At 33.6% G+C, this 17763-nt stretch overlaps 1 protein-coding gene across 1 annotated transcript in view; it reads left to right on the forward strand.

Moving 5' to 3' along the window:
* Positions 1-17763, forward strand: part of DCC (DCC netrin 1 receptor) — a gene marked incomplete at both ends in the record, with an annotated part of 1098829 nt that overhangs the window by 922686 nt on the left and 158380 nt on the right. Inside the window, one exon of the mRNA XM_081263478.1 lies at positions 3938-4132. Within this exon, the coding sequence (XP_081119604.1) occupies positions 3938-4132 (195 nt within the window). The remainder of the gene's footprint in view (positions 1-3937; positions 4133-17763) is intronic.

The raw sequence follows: 17763 nt of genomic DNA on the forward strand, positions 1-17763 counted from the left end.
TTAAACAATCACTTCCCATTGCCTCCCCCCCAAGCCCTTGGCACCTGCCATTCTACTGAGTGTCTTTGTGAATTCAACAACTCAGGTGCATCATATAAGTATAATCATAGAGCTTTTGTCCTTCTGTCTCTGCTTCATTTCAGTTAACATCCTTAAGACTCACCCATATTTCAGCATGTGTCAAAAATCTATACCTTTCCAAGACTGAATGGTAACCAATTGTATGAATAGGCCGCAATGTTTTGTTTTTGGTTTTTGTTTTGTTTTTTTTGATGGACACTTGGGTTGTTTTTCACCTTTTGGCAATTGTAAAAGTTGCTGTTATGAATGTGGTTTTGCAATTAGTAGTTTGAGTTTTTGCTTTCAGTTTCTTTGTGTATATATTCAGAAGGAGAATTGTAGCATCATATGGTGATTCTGTTTTCAATTTTTTGAGGAACACCATACTACTCTTCATAGGAGCAGCGCCCTTTTACATTCCCAGCAGCTGACTCTGGACCATTTCTGTTTTCCTTTGTACCTTCTATGTCCCAGGCATTGTGACTTTCACTGATTTCTGAAAACACCAAAGTCATTCTTATAGTAGGCCTATACATGTTTGCTTTAAATCTGCCCACCATATTTATAAGGCTGACTCTATCTGGTTATTAGCCTTGAATTCTACCAGGGGACCTTCCTTGCTTAGTCATTTATTGTCTCATCAGCACATCTTATCAAACGCTCATCTTATTTATTTATTTGTTTTTTTGTTTATTTTTGTCTTCCTTCCCTCAACATCCAGAACTATGATTGAGGTATTAGAGGTGCACAGTAATTGTTGAAATGTAACAAGGATAAATCTAATGATTTTGCTAGAGTACTACATCTGAACATTAATCACTAGTAGAAACCTGCAATCATCACTCAAAGAAAAACATATGTCCTTTAAAATCAAAATAAGCCAAAGAGAGATTCCATAATTCCATAGCGTAATCACAACTGTCAGCTGACTTCGTTATCTTGATCATTCAGACGACACTAAAAATTTGGTGCATCATTAACTTGGGTATTTCAGGCAAAATGTGCTTATGTTTGGTTTCAAATTATCTCAATAATTACCCTAATACTCCTCTATTTTATGTATGCAATCACTGTGCTAGAAATACTTGTAAAATCTTTCATGTAATTCTGAGTAGCAAATTCAAGTTTCAGATCCCAAATAAGGAGTACTCATGTCACTAACCTTCCACAGGAAAATGTCTAAATTGATATTTTATAGTTCATTTTAGTAATAATCACTTTCATAACCTATAAGCTCATCTGTGTCACAGAAAATTCACTCAGATAGCATAAAAAATATTTCTATATTTATATTGAGAACTCAGTAGGTAGGCATGAAGGGGCTGTTCTGGATTATGGGCCATCTCATGGCCTAGTTATTGATATTATGAGGCCATATATTATGGATGGCTTAGTTCTAATGTTGACTCAATGGTTACTGTTCTCCTGGCCCTGTGACTTCATTGAGTGATAAGAGCCCATAAAATATTCAGATATAAGGACAACATATATTCTTATGTTCTAACAGTCTTGTTTTAATTCGTTAAACTGTTTAAAACCATTTTTATGCATCAAAGAATACAGCAATAGCTCCTGTTCAAGAGCCTCTTGTTTTACTCATTTCCACGCTTTGCTTAGAATTCCACTGGATGCAATTCTGTGGATACTAACTTAGGTAACCTACAGAACTATTCTGTGGTTTGCAGAAATAAGGAGAAATGCTCATTGTTCAGAAACCATTTTTAATAGTTTATTTTATTCCAAAAAATGTTGAATATTGTCATTCAAACATTTAAACCTTCTTATTATTTTAGGAAGCCATAAATGCTCACAATCTGAGTAACATTTGGTTTCTTTTCTTAAGATTAAGCAGATTATCTTGTTGTTCCAAAGGTTATTGCAAAACTTCAAATATGTTAAACAGAATTGATTGTAAAGCCCATTACATTTCAAGGACGCTGGAGAGACTGTGGAAATAGGATTGGGAAGTATTAATCCATCCCTTTCATCTCTTTTATTACTTTTACTTAGGGTTTATAGTGGGAAATACTTCACAAACATTGTGTTGCTGCCATAAAGGTTTATACCCATGTTTGGAGACATAATTTTTATGATGCCCTTGCATATTATATCACAGGCTTCTTTAGGGCAAATAATAGCTTATCCCTTCCTGCTTACAAAGGGGCATCAAAGGAAAACAGAATCACCTTTAGAAAACTCTTTTGGTATAGTAGCTTTAGAATATTTTGAAATGCTGTTGTTACCCACTTTAAAAACTTTAACAAAACACATTTTTTCTTTCACCCCATTATCTAGAAGCCTGAATATGGATAAAGTTGGTGGAGGGAATTGTGTCAGCATATGCTACTATATCAGGAGAAAAATGTGCTGTAATATTCCCCTTAGTCATCAAGTTCCCTCACATAATTTACCATATGTTAACTTCAGACATTTTTGGTTGGGAAAGAAATAATGAATATAATAATTTGAATAAGATTCGAATTACTTATGTTTTTGAGTATCTATTAATTACCAGGAACTACATTAATCACTTCTAGGACCACTGAAGTTGGGGTGGCCTTATTCTTTTTTTCCTAAAAGACTTTTCTGACTTTTGAAGAGTCAGTTAAGTATCCCTTATGCCTATCAAATTATTTCTCAGGGTCTAATGATACCTTTTTACTTCCCAATATTTCCCACTTGAATAGAAACTGTAATAGTGCCTGCTGGGTTCCCTTTCCTCGGTGTCCTCAATATCATGAGTACCTACCTTAGCCCAGAGAGAGAAGATGCTATATAAATGCTTATTAATGGAATAATGATCAGTGTTGAGAAAATGTATCATACATTTAGGACATGATCATAGAGAAGAATGACAAGGTAAAAGTCAGAATGTCAATTTAATATTAATATTATTAATATTCAACCTTTAACCCCTTTAAGGAAAATGTGTATTAGGCTGGTATGTACATTTTGTTCCTAGTAGCTATCTTCAGTTGAGAATTTAGGAACTATTCATAATCAGAGTGTTTGGGGCATTATCTCAATATATCTTTCCAGCAATGTATGAAATAACCAACTTTATCTGCATTCTCCACCTGAGTAACTGAGCCTTAGAGAGGACAAGAAAGGTCTCACACTCTCATAGCTTGTGCCTACTCAGACTTTGACTTTGCTTTTCATTACATCCTGAGCTTGAGCTTGGAGTCAATCACTATGTTGGGATGCCAACCTAATTTGAAGGGAAACTCAGAGCAACTGAATAATTTCATGAGGACACACAGCTAATAAATGATAGATTATGGTATTAAACTAAATTTTCTCAGTTTCAAAGCCTGGGTGGTTTTGATCCAAGCCACAGTCTTCTTTCTTTTAATAATAATACATTTTTCACAGATATTGTCAACACCAAGTCAAATATCATCCTAACATGCTGAACAGATCATGGCCCTAAACTGTTTCAACTTACAATTTCTTAAGAAAGAAAGAGTACATTTATTTTTTTGTTTTTAGTTAAATCAGAGTAAATATTGGGCCAGACACTTTTTCATATTTCATTTTCCTTTTTCTTATTCTTATATCTGCCTTGATTCCACTCTTTATTCATGATACCTAAGAAAGAAATGAACCAAGAAAAGAAACTTCTAGAATAAAGATACATGATGCTGCAGTGTCTGTGAAAGGAACACAGTATCCTCTTATGGCTAAAAATTTTGGTGACACTCAAATTACAGGTGGAAATGTAGCATATGCTGAAAAACAGGAGGGCCTTGGGCAGGAAGGGATGCATTACTTGAAAATCTATGCAAGATGATATGGTCCTGCATAAACGGGAAGTTTTGCCATGCTACAGGCTGTATTCTGAGATGTGCTAACGAGGCCTCATTTTGAACCCTAGAGTCTCAAGTCCCTGACCAGCCAAGCTCACTCCATGTGAGGCCCCAGACCAACTGCATCATCATGAGTTGGACCCCTCCCTTGAACCCGAACATTGTGGTGCGCGGTTACATTATCGGGTATGGCGTCGGGAGTCCTTATGCGGAGACGGTGCGAGTGGACAGCAAGCAACGATACTATTCGATTGAGCGGTTAGGTAAGTAACTGTGGTTTTCATTCTACTAAGGAAAATGATTTATTTTAAATTATTTTATTTATTGGAAAATTGCTATTTGGAATTATAACTTCAACATGTAGCAGTTAGTAGATGTTTAAACAACTCTTTCTCTACACACACACACACACACACACACAAATTCTTTCACAACCTTTCTGGAGTTTAAATTTGGGGAAATAGATCTAGAAAGATCTGTAATGGTGGTTGCCTTGGTGCCTACCCTTGCATACATATCAGGATGCACAAAGTGATTTGGATAATTTTCCTTTTTCCAATGGTCAGTGGGGACTTCTAATCTTAATAGGTCTTATAAAAAATCAAAAATTTATCTTTATTTTTCTCACTAGGAAGATTTCTGTCAAGTTTTCTTTAACCTGGCATTATCTAGTCACAGTACTTTCTTTTCCCTTAGCATTCATAGATAAAGCTTTGAGGCTGACATTCTAACTATAAAACAACAAGATGAGAAAAGAAATTTTTATTCAAGACAGTCAATTGGAATTATCAAAACCCTTGTACATGTATTTCTGTTTCCTCCCCAGTTCAGATTCTCTTACTGCAGTCAATCCTGCCTTCTTTTTTGAAAAGTGGAATATAATGCTTCCCCTTTGATATTTCTGAATTCATGGAAAATTCGTTCATTCAGAGAGGTCTATTGTGTGTGTAAAACTTAAAACTGATTTAGATCAGATTTTCTATAGTGCTGTAAGAGACTATATCATTAGCAAAGGGACATAAAAGAAAAATACATAATATATCAGGATGCCAATAAGTTAAATAATTCTTACAATGTCAAAGGCAAGTTGATTCTACCTGTTGATTTAATGCCATATTATCAGCAATGAATTACACTGACCCCACTGGATAATGCAACCTGATCAGGAGTGGGGGTGCTACTTATTTGCAGTATGTCTCACAAACAGAACATTTGTGATGAGAATCCCAATTTGAATTTGAATAGCTAAAATGCAGTCACAAGAAAAGATTTTCCCTTTGCCAGAGGAAAATTGCACTGACCCATTCTGTCTGTAATTGCTTCAAGCACTAATAAGAGAAGCACCTACTGAAACTCTCCACAATTTCAGTTAGGTTGGCATTTAGAAATAATATTCCCTCAGTCAATCCTGGAGTGCGAATGTAAGGGCAATCACAAAGCTCATATTTTATAGCCATCAAACCTATGTCAGGGGACTCTCACTTATCCATTATTCACAATACACCATCTCTGACAGTTCATATTGATGCCACTCACCAGACAGAAAAGAGAAGTTACCCTGGCAGTGCATGGGCTCCCGGCAATGAGCATGAGTGTGGTGCAAATTCAGAAGGAATTTGTGAGGGAAAATGGAATCATTTCACCATGTCCTGTTGATAAGGATGCTTTTTGTTAAAAAGAATGTCTGTGGAGTCTCCAGATTTTGCCAGGTTTAAAAGTTAGTGAGATTAACCTCAGCAAAATTCCCTTAACAAGAAAAAAAAAAAAAAAAAAAGAAAAAGAAAAGACCCCCATTGTAACGTGTGTTAAGGAAGCACCTGGGAGGGTGGCTCTGTGGCACTGTTTGCCTAATAGGTGTGAGGGCCTGGGTTCACTCCCCAGCAATGGAGGGAAAAGGCAAATAGGACTCCAAAGGCAAATACAAAGATATGATAAAACCTAACATTTGTACTTAAAATCCTATCAAGAAAGAAAAAATATATAGATAATGCCTACACAACTTTATTTTAGTACTACCAGTTGATATGCTTTTAACAAAGTCCCAAATCTTCAAACAAAATATGAAAGAAAATGATTAGTGTGCTGTTATTGTTCATTGTTTAAGTATCCTAAGGTTATGCAAACAAATGTTTTGTTTTTCTATTTAGCCAGTATATTTGTGAGACATAAGGTCTCATTTTTATAAAAATAAAAGATGTATTCTAGTCCACATTCAAACTCTGCAAAGAAAACACTGTTTCGTTTATTCTGTTGATCATTAAAATAGGCATAACACTTTTTATAGCATCTTCGTGAAAAGATACTGTAAAATAAAAATACATATATTTTTAATATTTAAAGTTTGAGAAGTCCAAAGTTGTGTAGGCATTATATATAAGAATTTTTTTTTTTGTTTTAAGTACTGCACAACCTTTGTACAATTAAAACTGAATTAAGGAAAATTAAAATTGACCAAAGTATAAGGTCAGTTTCTTACCTTCAAGTATTATAATTGCATTTGAGATTATGCAGAACAATTTGTTTTAAAATTAACCCACAAATCACCTCTTCTTTTGGATGAAAGACCAGAATCTCTAAATAGCATTTTGTTTATCAAGAATAATAATTCACTGTTTAGATGGAAGACAAGTTACCTACTTCTGGTCCGGAAATGCAAGACCATTTTTAACAATAGCTAATATCACCTGATTTTTAAAAAAATGATTTAGTATTGATACACAGCTTAATTAACCAATGTTTCTACTATTATTTATAATTAGTCTATTGGCTTTTCACCCCTTTTAGTTCAAGAGCCCTCATACAAGGCTTGATGTACACATAGGATATAGATCCACATGCTCTGAATTTAGCACTATTTAGCAAAATTAATTTAAACCAAATGATGTTTTAAGGAATTTATCTACATGTTGATCTCTTCCTCTATCATTCAAATTATCTATCTTTATATCTTTATAATTATGATTTATATAAAATAAACTGCATATTTAAATGAATTTTCAAGAGCTTAATTGATGTATAATAAACTACATTTTAAATTTTTCTTCTTTAATTTTTCTCGGTAATATTTTGTTTTTCAGTATAATGTTCTTGAATGCTTATTGATTTATTCATTAAAATACATACTTTTTAGAACTCTTTTAAACTCAATTGTTCCTGAAACTTATTTTCCAGGTGTTGATTGTTGGTGTAGGAGAATACAACATATTTTGTAACATTAACCTTATATACTAACACCTGTTCAATTTACCTACTTCTTATTGGTTTTGTAGATTCTCTGAAAAACAAATGTACCTAGAAACCGTTTTGCACTTAATTTCTGAGCTCTGTGCCTTTTCTTTCTCTCGTCTTACTATAGTGGTTAGGATATTCAGTAAAATGCCAAACAGAAGTGTTGGAAGCAGGCATTTTTGCCTTATTTTGATCACAGGATGCAAAAATATAGTATTTGTACTGAAATCCCTTATTAGATACAGGTTCTTTGTACGTGGTTTTTATTGCATTGAGGAAATTTTATACTCTTCCTAGCTTTCTTAAAATTTTTGTTATAGATATTTTTAGAATTTCTATGAAATAATTTTTGATCTACTGAAGTGACCACATGATTTTTTTTATATTAGAATATGGTGAATTACACTGATTTTCGAAGGGTAACTAGCCTCGAGTTTCCCATGTAAATACTATGTGGTGATCATGCAATGTCCTTTTCTTATATCATTTTTGTGCTCATGCTCATGAAGTGATATTTGTCTACACTTTTCATGTAGTTTCTTAATGTCATATTGGCCTTATAAAAACAGTTGGACCAGGTTGCTCCTCTTCTATTAGTGAAAGTTTATTTAAAATTGATAGCCTTTATTCCTTGGATGTTCCATAGAATTTACTAGTGAAACAAACTGGACCAGAGGTTTTATTGTATTAAAAAAAAAAAAAACCTCTTTTGATAATAGATTTCATTTCCTTGACAGACACCCTTTTAGATTTTGCATATATTCTTGTGGTTTTTTAAGTTAAAATTTTCATGAATTTGTTCACTTCATTTTGCTGGACTTAAGGTTATTTGAATCATTTATAATATCCATTTATTATCTATAGTGGTAACTGCTTTTTAATTTCTGATATTGGTCAGTTGTGTTCCCTGGGGAAAGGTTTACCAAATTTGTGGATCTTGGTAAAGAAGATGACATTACTAGTCATCTCCAAGGTCTCTGTTTCTTATTCTTTTCTCTCTTTTCTTGACTGTTTCCTTCCTGATACTTATTTTAGTTCTGCTTTGATCTTCTCTGGATTTCTTAAGGTGGAACTTTGTGATCACCTAAGGATCTTAGTGTTCCTCTGCTAGTTTACTTGCAGATTTTAGAGGACATTGTTTTGACAAACTAACAATTAATTTTTAAAAACTTAATGTAAGCATTCAAGAAGGCAAATAAATATGGAATTGAATGGAATTTTTGATCTTGGTTAAGATTCATATTTCCCCCCTTGTACAATGTTTGATATTTGAAAAGTGATTTGAGTTCTGGCATAACATGATCTCAATGAAAATTGGGAATAAGAATCTTTTATTCCCTGTATTATAATGTCAGAGAGTTAACAGATATTAATGGTGGCGATACGTTGGTCTTTTAAGAGAGACCTTCTCATCCCCATACTGTGAGGCTTTGTGCCTCAGTTTCCCATCTATAAAACAGGATAGGATGTCTACACCGTTTTAGGAGATTCAATTGAGACAATAAAAATAAAGCCATTTGTAATTTTTCAGAAGTTGAAAATACTTGATGCCTGTAATTGAGACATCTTTCCTATTTTGTACATTTTTTGTTCAGCAGATAGATAAAATGTAGTTATAATGAAGTTTCATAGTCTTTGGGTTGTGTGTGTGTGTGTGTGTGTGTGTGTGTGTGTGTAGTGTTCTAGTTTGTCTCCATTACCTAAAACTGGACTATATTAAAAATAAAATTTTAAAAATGGTTGAGAGTTACAGAGTTTGGGACTCAGATAAGTCATCAAAGGCAAGATGTTATATAAAGCCTACTTACTACAATTAATTAGTATAAATTTTAAAATATAACCATGCAGTGACATTCAGTTCAGCATGAATTTTTAAAATGTGAACTAGTTTTAACTACAATAAGAGGCTGATTAGATAATCGTGAGCAGGAGAGTTAGATTCATTCAACATGAGCACTGGTTGCCCAGAGAGAGTGAGAGAGATGAGAAAAGGTCACTTGTGAGATCATTACTCAGAAGCTATCAGGAAGAATGGATTTTATCATTTATGATTTTTTTTTTCAGGCTAGTGTCTTCTAAGCCTATAGGAATTTTCAAGCAGTCTTTAAGGACAGCTGCAGGGTGATGCATTAATAATACATACATTCTATTTGTAACTCTTTTCTCACTTTCTACTCTCAGAGGTCCAAAGCAGATGCATTGTCTTACACCTGGTGAATTTTTTAAGGCTGTTTGGAAAAAAAAATTACAAAAGGTGAATAATATTATTGAACAAGAACAGGAAAGATCTTACTTATCATTGAAGCAAAAATCTCTCCTTCTATTTAAATAGAATCTTTGAATTTTTTTCTTCTCTCTTAAAAAAAAACCCTTTCTATATTTTGTCTTGTATTTTATAATCTGATTTATCATTCGTAAAACCTAACTGATAAAGTAAAGGGCTATGTGGGTCATTTATCCTACAACATTAAATCTAAGCATTCAAAATTTTTTCCTCTGTCTTTCTATTTTATTGGATTGGAACAATCCAGATTTCATCCTTAATTGTTCTTGTCATTTGATATTTATAGAAAGATACTGAGTACATTTCTTCCAAACACAATACAAAACCAGCCTGTTTCTCCATTTTTTCCACAACATGTCAATTTTTTAAATGAGGAAAGACGAATAACTGAAGTCAAAGCTGGTTTTGTTGTTGTTGTTGCTGTTTGTTTGATACCAGGGATTTAACCAAAGGATGCTTAGCCACTGAGCCACATCATCAGCCCTCTTTATTTTTAAAAATTTTGTTTATTTTTTGAGACAGGGCCTTGCTAAGTTGCTTAGGGTCTCCACCACTAAGTAGCTTAGACTGATTTCAATCTTTTGAATCTACTGCCATAGACTCCTGAGCCACTGGGATTATAGGCATGTGCTGTCACACCTATACTTTTTAAATGAAAACAAAATTCCAATATTATTTTAACACACCTAGATAATAATAAACACTGAAGACCTGGCTCTAAATGCGTAGAGAGAAGCCTGGGATCAAATTCAAATCTGACCAGGACTTGCTGCTAGAGTATACAACTGCAGGAAACTTATATTTCCTATATGTAAAAACAGTGTGTTCCAGAAAAAAAATAAAATCCTTTCCATTGTCCAAAAAATTAAACAGTCTAATGACAAAGCCCTAAAATTTTTAATTAACCACAAGTCATAGATTTGTGTATGAGTCCCAGAGCTAAATCATAATTGTATGACCACTGTTAACCCTTGAGCTAGGTTCAGGACTTACTTGGAGTGAAAATAGAAAAACACATGTAACAGGGCAATTATACCTCTAGATTTATGTGTTTCTCCTTTTAATTCTATCAATTTCTTTCCCATATATTTTAAGGATCTGATATCAGGTACATAATCATTTAGGATTCCTTTGTTCTGTTAATGAATTAACTACTTTATCATATATGAAATATCCCTATTTATCACTGCTAATATTCTTTACATTGAAATCTACCTTTTCTATTCTTACCATATCTACTTTAGACTTTTTTTTGTGTTAACATGATATATATTTCTATTATTTTGCTTTTAAATTATCTTCATATATAAAGTAGGTTTCTTGTAGGCAGCACATAGCTGAGTCTTTTTTCTTTTTCAATCCAATGCTAAAGCTGAATTTTAATTAAGGTAGTTAGACCATTTACATTTAGTACTACTGTAGACAGAATTTAGTTTTATTTACCTTTCTTCTATTTATATTATTCTTATATTTATTGTTCTTTCTGTTCCTTGAAAATTTTTTTCTTATCTTTCTGCCTTTTATTAATTGGAAAATCGAGTGTTTGTTTTTATTTTTCATCCTCTTTGGACTCATTAGTTTTAACTGGTTTGCCTTCCTAAAATTAGCATTATGTATCTTGAATTTATCATGATTGACCATAGCAAAATATTACACTTCACAATACATTGTTACAATTTTTTATAAACAGATAAATATCATTTAAATATTTTTAAAAAGAGAAATAAACTTTATATCCAACTAGACAGCTCCTCTTTATGATTACTTTAGTGTTAATTCAGATTTTCAATTTGTTCTTCCTTTCTGAAGGACTTCTTTAATATTTCTTTTTAAGGCTTTTGTGTTTACGATTGACTTTTTATTTATGTATGAAAATCATTTATTTTGCCTTTGTGTTTTTCAATAATTTTCATAAGGCATCGAATTCGAGCTTCACAATTTTTTTTCTTCAGTATTTAAAAGGATGTTCCTTAACTATTTTCTGTATTGTCTTGGTTCCAACAAGGTTGACCTTCTTACTTTTGGGGGGGGGTGTTATTTACTCTCTACCTCGAAGTTTTCTTGCTAGTGATTTTATACAACTTTATTTTGATGTCTTGGTATGGTCTTGTTTATGTTTCCCCTGTTTGGGGATTTGTGGAGGTTCTTAGACTGTTGGTTTTAAAGAATTTATCACATTCAGGAAAGTCTTGCCCATTATCTCTTCAAATTATTTTCTTAATTCCCTCTCCCATACCTCTCAACTGGAGACTCCACTGTAGGTTTACTATAGCTCACTGATTCTCGGTTCGGTTTTTTAGTCTTTTTTTCTTTGGGGGATTGTCTTTATTACTATGTCTTTAAAGTCACTGTTTTCTAACGGACCAGTCAGATCGCAGTCCCATCGGTGTTTTCCTTGTTGCCATTGGGCCTTTTATCTGTGAGAGCCGATTTTATCTTTGTTTATGTTCCATGTTGTGACTACCCTGCTTTAGTCTTTTCGCTACCTTTTTGAATATATGGAAAATGATTATAGTTTTACTGCTTAATGTTATCATCTACAAATTATCTTAATGGCATCATTTCCAGAACCATTTCTCTTTATTAATTTACATGCTCACTACAAATTGTTTTCTTTCTTCTTAATTTTGCAGGTCAACCAATTTTTGTAGACTTCCTAAACATTGTGGGTGTGTGTGTCTTTTTTAAATTTTTTTTTTAAATTGTAGGTGGACACAATACTTTTATTTTATTTATTTATGTTTATGTGGTGCTGAGGATCAAACCCAGTGCCTCATGCATACTAGGCAAGGGCTCTGTCACTGAGCCACAACCTCAGCCCATGGGTGTGTCTTTTATCTCATTGGGTGCTAGAGATATTTGTGGTTTAAATATTCTTGAGATTTGTTCTGTGATGAAGTTAAATCACCCAGGAAAGCATGAACAATTCTGAGGCTTGCCTTTAATATTAGATGGTGGTATCTAATAGAATTTGTCCTAATAAGGAGAAATACATCCGAACACTTTAAACAAATTCCCATGAGCTGTGGGTTTTTCCATCTGGCTGGTGGAAAACCACATACTCCAAGCCCTGAGTCAGAGTGCTGAAGAGTTTTACTTTGGGTACTGTTGCATGGTTCTTTCTCCAGCCATGAGGCATTTCTTCACACACAGATACTGAAAGGTACTGCAGAAAAACTCAGTCATCCTCCAGAGCCCTCCTGTCTACTTATCTTCTCTCTGGTGCTCTTCTCCATACCCTTTAGCTGCTTTGTTCATCTCAGACTTCCAGCATGTCCTTGATTGAGGGAGATTGCTGGGTTCCTTCTGGGTTTCTCTTTTCTCTGCCACAGTCTGGAAATCTCTCCAGGCAACAAAAGGGAAAATTGAAGGACTTGGACTCTACCTCTTCTCTCAGAGTCACTGAACTAATCTTCCTGATGTCCAATGTCTGAAAACTGTTATTTTATATATTCAGTCTTTTAAGTTTGATCCAGTCAAGAAGGATAAATCTATCCCTATTAATTCATTTTGACCATGAGTGGGAGCCCTTTAATAAGCAATTAAACAGTCATTTTATTATTTCAGTATGCCAAAAATTTCAGATTTTTTAAGACTACCAAAGATGCCAAACTGCATTATATCTATTTCCTCATTTCTGTCACAAATCTCATCAAGAGTGAATCTTAACTGTCATATTGTATTTTTCGGGAGTAAATTTAACTTGAGTGCACTTAGAAATGGGTCTTTTCGCCTGTGGAGAAATGAACCTTTATAACTCCCAGAGAGCATTCTGAGTTCAGTGAATTCCATGTAAATTACAATGTTAAATCTCAGCAGCCCCCCATCAAGAAAACCCCTTCATGCATGGAATATAAAAGTTTTGAGTTTATGACATGCAAGCATTTTAAATCAGAAAAATCAATGCACTTTAGCAGCCTCAAGAATAGTTGACATACATGAATAAAAAATGAATGAGCACCATAGAGAGGACATTATATTATTTTGAAATGAAGTACATTATAGGTGTTGCTTAACAAAATTCTGCTTTGATTTTTTGAGGCAGAGTGTAAGAAGAATTAAGGATAATGATTTTTGACCTAAACTCTGAAAAGCCTGATCCCAGAGATCCAATTGAAATAAGTTATTTAATAGTAAAGAATATAAAATGAGAGGGTAGATTTACTCCTTTCTTTATCCTTAAATACCTTTTCAGAACATTTATTTACAAGAATAGTGAGCACAAACCCCAGCTGTGTCTCAGACTGGGGGATCGGAATTTATCATTAGAAATTCATATAGTGCATGCTGTATAAGCCATTCTAAAAGAAAGACAATTTGTTTTCTTGCTATGATTTTGCAATTTTGTTATTTACACAGGAAATTCATGTTTCTTCTTAAGTTCACATCAGTAATTATGAGTGATATAATTTTATTCCTGCCTTTTGAATGTGTGAGTTATCAAATGAAGTTTTCTCTCATATCTGATCATTTATGCTTCTCATCTATGTTGCTTATAATTTCTCCCTGTAAATAATATTTCTTCAATTCCTGTGTTCTATACATATTGAGTGGAATATGATTTGAATAGAGCTAAAGTAATCTATGCCTTCCTGTTCTCTTAGCATTTCATAGTTGCTTGGAGATTCAGATTTGTGTATTTCAATGCTTTTATTTAACAGATGTAAATTCATTCAGTACCGTATAATGTATTATCATCTTAGACACAGTTTTCTCTTCAAATATTCTTGGCCATTTAGTTAACGTTAGTCAAAACAAAAAATGGGTGAATTTTCCATGTAATAGGCATTTTCTTAATTAGAAAAAAAGAACATTTCTCAATGTAGAGTTGTGCAAGAAGACCTTCTTAGCACTGGCAAGCTGTGCCCAATACCTGGTCCTTCTTGTTAAATGATTTAATATCCAGAATTTCTCCAGGGGAAGCCCCTGATAAACTATTTGTTTACATATCTATTTTATTTTTCCACATTTGTATTGGTACATTATACTTGCATTTAATGGTGGGATTTGTTGTTACCTATGGCTACCTGAACAGAATTATCTTCTATGCCCTTGACGACATTGATCCTCAGTTCACACTCTAGTGACCCAGAGTCTGCCTTCTAGATTGTGTGGCCTGTTTTCCTCACCATGCCCTTTCCTTTTCCTCTGTGGCTCCAGATATCAGTTATGCCCCACTTCAAAGACTGGATTTGTCTGCCATTTTAGTATTTTGAGGGTAGCATACATGGGGCAGAGAGTTTAGATCATTACCATTAATGTAGTGAAAAAGTTCCACTTTAAAAACATGGCAAATCATGCCATTAGATGGTTCATCTGATAACTTTTTTTTTGTTTTTTAGGGATGGCATGAGTATATGTGGTTATGTATTTTAATAATCAAAATTTTATTATATAAATACATAAAATAAAGATACATACTAGTCATGAAACTGGTGCAGGTAACTTTGGTAGATTAAACACAACAATAGAAGGGAATCCATTACTTTTAGCATGTCCTATTCCAGAACTTAGTAATAAGTTCATCAAGTAGTGTGTTCATTATATGAAGGATTTGTATATTTTATTTAATTAGCACAATCGTTCAGGGGGCTTTGGGTTATTTACAGCCAAAATCTTAGAAAAGTATTTTAACCACACTTGGAAATATAATATGTTGTCTCAACTTTTAGTCACTCAATAGAAATGGTCTTTCCTAAACTAAGCATTTAATTTTCTATTGATTAATTAGAAAAAGGTGTAGTTAAATAGTTTAGATACAGGAGATTATGTTATCAATCATTTAAAAAGTAGCCAGTTGTACTTTTACTGCTACCTTGTGTATTAATTGATGTAAGAAGAAGGAAAGCCAGAACTACAATAAGGCAGATTTTTATGCCCTGACAAATCATTGTGCTACTTTTTTTTCATTAGGAGAGGTTAAATCTTTATATTGGTAGCATCTAGTATTACTGATAAGTCAGCCGTAGGAGTCAAGTTTCATTTTCTTCTATAAGTATTTATGTGAAAGTCAACTTACCTTCTTAAGAATTAGTGAGAAGTAACATTTTGGACATTATTGATTTCTAAGATAAACTTCCTTAAAAGGTATAGTGGTTTGAATAGGAACCTTATGAACACATGCTCAACTCTTGACCTACAGAATCCGTGAACCTGAACTTATTTTGAAAAATAAGTTGCACTTACGTTGAGAGATCTTGATGAGGTCATATGGCTTTATCAGGTGGACTCTAATGTCCTCAGAAGAGGCACAGAGTGGTGAGATGCAGAAGAGGGAAGGTCATGTGAAGACAGAGTGGGAAGTTGCAGCTATTAAGAGATCAGAAGCTGCAAAAGGCAGGAAGGGGTCTCACGTGGAGCCTCCAGGGAAAGAGTGATCCTGCTGGTGCCTTAATTTCGGATGTTAGGCTTTTAGAACTGTGAGGGAGAAATTTCTGTTGTTTAAGTTTCCATAACTTGTTGAAACAACCCTAGAATACCAATATAAAAGATGACTCTCCATCTTGGCTGTTTGCTTTTATTTTTAAACTTCAAAACAACTCCTAAACTTCAAAAAACATTTTTCTAAACTAATATATCATCTAATTATTATGACAGTATGAAAAATATTTTAAAAGTGAAAAGTTTAAAAAGAGTCCCAAACCAGCATTTTTGAAGAAAGATATATCACTTGAGTGGCCAGGGATGATACTGAGAGATTTGGTAGTGAAATTAGATGAATAAGATTGTGGTAGCTTTCGTACTCAACAGGAAAATCACCTGTTATCCATAGGAATTGTGTACTTCTGACTGATCCACTATGTCTCCTACATTCGTGTTAGAAGAGGCGCATTACAAACTGAAAACTACTTTTGGATTCACCCACTTCTATCTTTTGTTTAATTCAGTAGGGGCTCTGTTTACCAGAAAGAAACAGAAATAACTTGGGTGGAATTCTATGAATACTACACTCAGACTTTCTTCTTGCTGAGAACAATGCATATTATAGCAAAGAAGTCAAATATTTTTAAAAATGTAGATCCAGGAATTTTATCTACAAGAGTAAAAATAAGTGACTTATCCTTATGGTAATTCATTTCACAAGTCTTGCACACCAATTAGTCATTTCTGAGCAGAAATCAGAAATACTGTAAAAGTATTGGACAAAATTCCTCTTACAGAGAGAGGTTATATATTTGGAACAGAAAGGTGACAATTTCCTTCTTATGCTTGACCCTGTTCCTACAATGTCCTTTTTCTAATGGGTTATCTCATGCTAGTGAATAATAATTCAATCCTCAACTGTTACTTTATTTTCAAGCCTCTTGTATTATTGCTGCAGCATTTTTTATTTATCTTGTATTAAAATTTTAGGGATTGATTTTGACCCCAGTTATGAGCTATATAACTCTGTTGCATTACATTCAGAAATTAAAAACATGAATAAATATAGTGTTGAATAAATGTATTTAAAGAATATTTGGTAATGGGTAGTATTGCCATCTCTGAGCAATGATAAAATGTCCAATGTTTTCTCTTGACACTGTTACTCGTCTGAATGGCAGAGGGAAGCAATTTGAAATTTCAGAATGCCTGTGCACACATTGCAAAGATTTTTCTCTTGTTGGTCAAGTTCCTTAGATTTGGTGTCCTGGTTTCCTCAATCTGTCAAATGAGCATAACAAGCTCTCCTGGCCTTCACAAGAAGAAGTGTGGGAGGAGAAAGCAAATCCTGTCAGTGTGGTGGAGATGAAGTTATTTTTGAAATGAGTATCATGTGTCTTCTGGAAACAAAATCTGGTTCTAAGTTTTTCAGAACTTTTTTTCTGGTTTCTCAATAGGCTCTCATCATTAACATATGGAACTTTTTAAATAGGAGGACTGGAATTTTATTTTCTATGAACTAGATTGTATTATTAGACCCTTAAGGAGAAAACAAGGGAAAAACCACACTTGCTATGCTAATTTTGTTCAATAAAACAGGTAGACAATATTGCTTATATTGTCATATGATATGCACCTAGGAAACCTATTTCATATGTGCATTACAAACAATAAAAGGCTAGGCTGAAGGCATGATATCGATAATAAATGCCATTTATTGAGCACATACTATGTCCCAAGCTCTATATCTTTTATAAACATTGTCTTACTTGATCTTCACAATAATCGTAAGAGGAGAGTGTTCTTACTTGTGCCATCTCAAGATGAGTTAACAAAAGTCACATAAAGTTAAAGTTGGGCTGGTCTCAAGTGACTTGTATCAAATCCCTTAGCTTGAGAGTGGTAGAGCAAGATCCAAATATTGACTCCATCCAAAGCGTAACTTCCTCACTGTGCTCTCTCTCACCAGTGTATGCACCTTTCATGTGTATTTTGTGAATGCCAAGTATAGCTATGGAA

The sequence above is a fragment of the Spermophilus citellus genome (genome assembly GCF_964194105.1).
Source record: "Spermophilus citellus genome assembly, chromosome: 12".
Taxonomy (NCBI): domain Eukaryota; kingdom Metazoa; phylum Chordata; class Mammalia; order Rodentia; family Sciuridae; genus Spermophilus; species Spermophilus citellus.